The sequence below is a fragment of the Austrofundulus limnaeus genome, unplaced genomic scaffold (assembly GCF_001266775.1).
Source record: "Austrofundulus limnaeus strain Quisiro unplaced genomic scaffold, Austrofundulus_limnaeus-1.0 Scaffold17, whole genome shotgun sequence".
Taxonomy (NCBI): domain Eukaryota; kingdom Metazoa; phylum Chordata; class Actinopteri; order Cyprinodontiformes; family Rivulidae; genus Austrofundulus; species Austrofundulus limnaeus.
In genome coordinates, this window is record NW_013952419.1 from 3,734,360 (window position 1) to 3,736,883 (window position 2,524).

Consider the following 2,524-nt stretch of genomic DNA (forward strand, 5'->3'; position numbering starts at 1 on the left):
CCATAAAACATTTTCTCCCTCCCAATGTAGCAATCGCCCCCACCCTCTCTCTCATTTGATTGACGTTGCACTGACTCGTCCTGCTCTGACACTCTGATGGGGGAGGGGCTAGTAGTGCCTCTCAGGTAGCGGTTCGTGTTGACAAACTCAATAACAACAAGTCTGTATTTTGTTGTCCCATACATGTCAAACTCTTCGGACGTTTACCTGTAGAAAAAGCCGCAAAAAAATCCGTAAATTTTGCAAAAAATCCATACAACTCACACCCGCGGGGGTGTGGGGGACGTGAAAGCGCCCACTGCAAAGCAGGAGGAAAGGAGAGCGGAAAAAGTTCAAAACTTATTTCTACCAGCAGAACAGGTTGGAAGATGGCTATTTGTTATTTATTGGTTTTTAAATCATCCTACAGGCTCTGACATGTTAGATAAATTTGAAAATGAGGTTTTGAAAAAAATCCCTAAGACTTAAAAAAATCTGTGAGATTGCCCTAATACGTCCACATACCTGCAAAATGACATAAAATCCTTATAAATTACGGACAATCCGTACAAGTTGACATGAACGTTGTTATTTATTTGCTTTCTGGGAAAGCAAATAAATATAAGTTTACCGTAGTACCTTACACTGTCAAACTTGTTTTTAGGGGTTCAAATTGGGGTGGGTGGGACATAGTTCGGGGGTGCGCTTCAACTCGCCTAGGGCACCAAAATTGCTAGAGCCAGCACTGCAGTGAAAGGAAGAACAAGTTTAAACAGTAATCATTTCAACGAACAAACATGTCACTCAGTTCAGTTTGCACGTGAATGAGGAAAGGCCAAAGTATGGTTTAGTTCGCCATCATGAGAGCTTTTTTTTTTTTATTTAACTCCTCATTAAATGCTAAAAGTTTTATTCATCTGTAGGTTGTTTTAAGTAAAAAGAGGCGCAGGTAGTCTGAAAAGGAAATTCGTTCACAAATGATTCTTCTGCATCAGTGAAGTTTCTTTTTTTTCCCCTCCCACCTGTTTTCATGCTGAGCCCACTGGGCTTTAACAAGGCCCAGATACCAAACATGAACACAGCCTCCCTCTCAAGGTCAAGCTGCAGAAAGAACCGTTGTGTTGTTTGTTCTGTTTCATCCCATCGAGGCTGCTTCGAACAAGAGTATAAAAACATTGCTGTGTCACTGAAATGTGTTTGACATTTACAGCAGCCGGACGGATATAAGGTAAACCGACATGACCAGACCTGTTCTAAACTACTTTAATAAAACTGCTTCTTATAAACATTCAGTTCAGAAGTTTTGTGAGTTTTACATGAACTAAAATGTGCAGCGATGAAACAGGACAGGATTTTTACTGCTTCATGTTTGACATCCTGTAACAAAAACATTGAACATGCTGCCATCTTCTGGCTAAACTGTAAAACAATCAGTRTTTCATAAAAAGTCCAAAAATAATGTTGTGCACAAAATATATAAATCTTGATGTAAGTCAGGGACAGTTACATTTAGTCCAGGGTGACACTTAAAGGTTTTATGTTTCAGAATCCACCGTCTGAAAGTTTCTTGGATCTCTATGGTTCTGAAACAGTAGACAAATGGGTTTATCAATGGGGGGAAAAGCTGTAGAAAAGAATCGTGACCATCCGCCTGTCATGATCATTTGAAAATTAGGAATGTACGGTGCAGTGTAGACAAAAAAGTGAGGTAAGTAGTTGATAGAAATGATAAATCCCTGAGTGACACAAGTGGAAAAAGTCTTCTTTTTGCCCTGTAGAAGACAGCAAATTGATGTTATCTAATCATGAACAATAAAACAAATATTGACTTGTGTAATATGATTTATGACACCTTGTGTTTTAATTTGGCATTTGTACAAAATACTTCATTATGAACATTAAAAAAGACAACATTCACCTGTCCACTGACCATCTGCAGGACTGTAACTACAATGCAAAAGTAGGAGAAGATGAGGAAGCCTAAAGTAACATAAAGAATTATCATTGCTGATGTATAGGAGGCAGAGTACACATAGCTTGAGTCTCCACAAACTAAAGCAACTAAAGAACCAGTGTGACAGAAGGCCTGCAGGATTTGATTGGGGCCACAAAATGACATCTGGGTCATATAGCTGGAGCCAGAGCCAGGAAAGATGTGAGCCGTGACCCAACAGAGGACTGTAAGGACCGACATGGTTGGGATTGTCATCAGCATGGAGTATCTGAGGAGAGAAGAGTGAGAGGGAAAAGGACAGAGCAGTGATTCCTCTAAAGTTCCTGAAGGTAGACATAAATTATTTTGATGTTTTGTTTTTCCACCTGAGAGGAAAGCAGATGGCCAGGTATCGGTCCACAGCCATGGTCAGCAAAATCAGAGAGTTTAAACTGCCAAAACAATGGATCATGTGTCTTTGAAAGAGACAAGTGTAAACGCCAATGCTCCCATCATTCCACCAGTAACGAGCAATGGGCCTCATGCAAGAACATGTTCGTATTCTTATCCTAAATTTCTTACTTTTGTTCGTACGAAGGGTTCGTACGAACA

At 40.0% G+C, this 2,524-nt stretch overlaps 1 protein-coding gene across 1 annotated transcript; it reads right to left on the reverse strand.

The window, feature by feature from the left end:
• Positions 1–814: 814 nt before the first annotated feature.
• LOC106514021 (olfactory receptor 6-like) lies at positions 815–2,456 on the reverse strand. Its single transcript, XM_014003096.1, has 3 exons — positions 2,299–2,456; positions 1,910–2,201; positions 815–1,751 (listed from the first exon to the last, which is right to left on the reverse strand). The coding sequence occupies exons 1-3, from the start codon at positions 2,454–2,456 to the stop codon at positions 1,515–1,517; spliced, it is 687 nt and encodes a 228-aa protein (XP_013858550.1). The 3' UTR covers positions 815–1,514.
• Between the last annotated feature and the right edge of the window lie 68 nt (positions 2,457–2,524).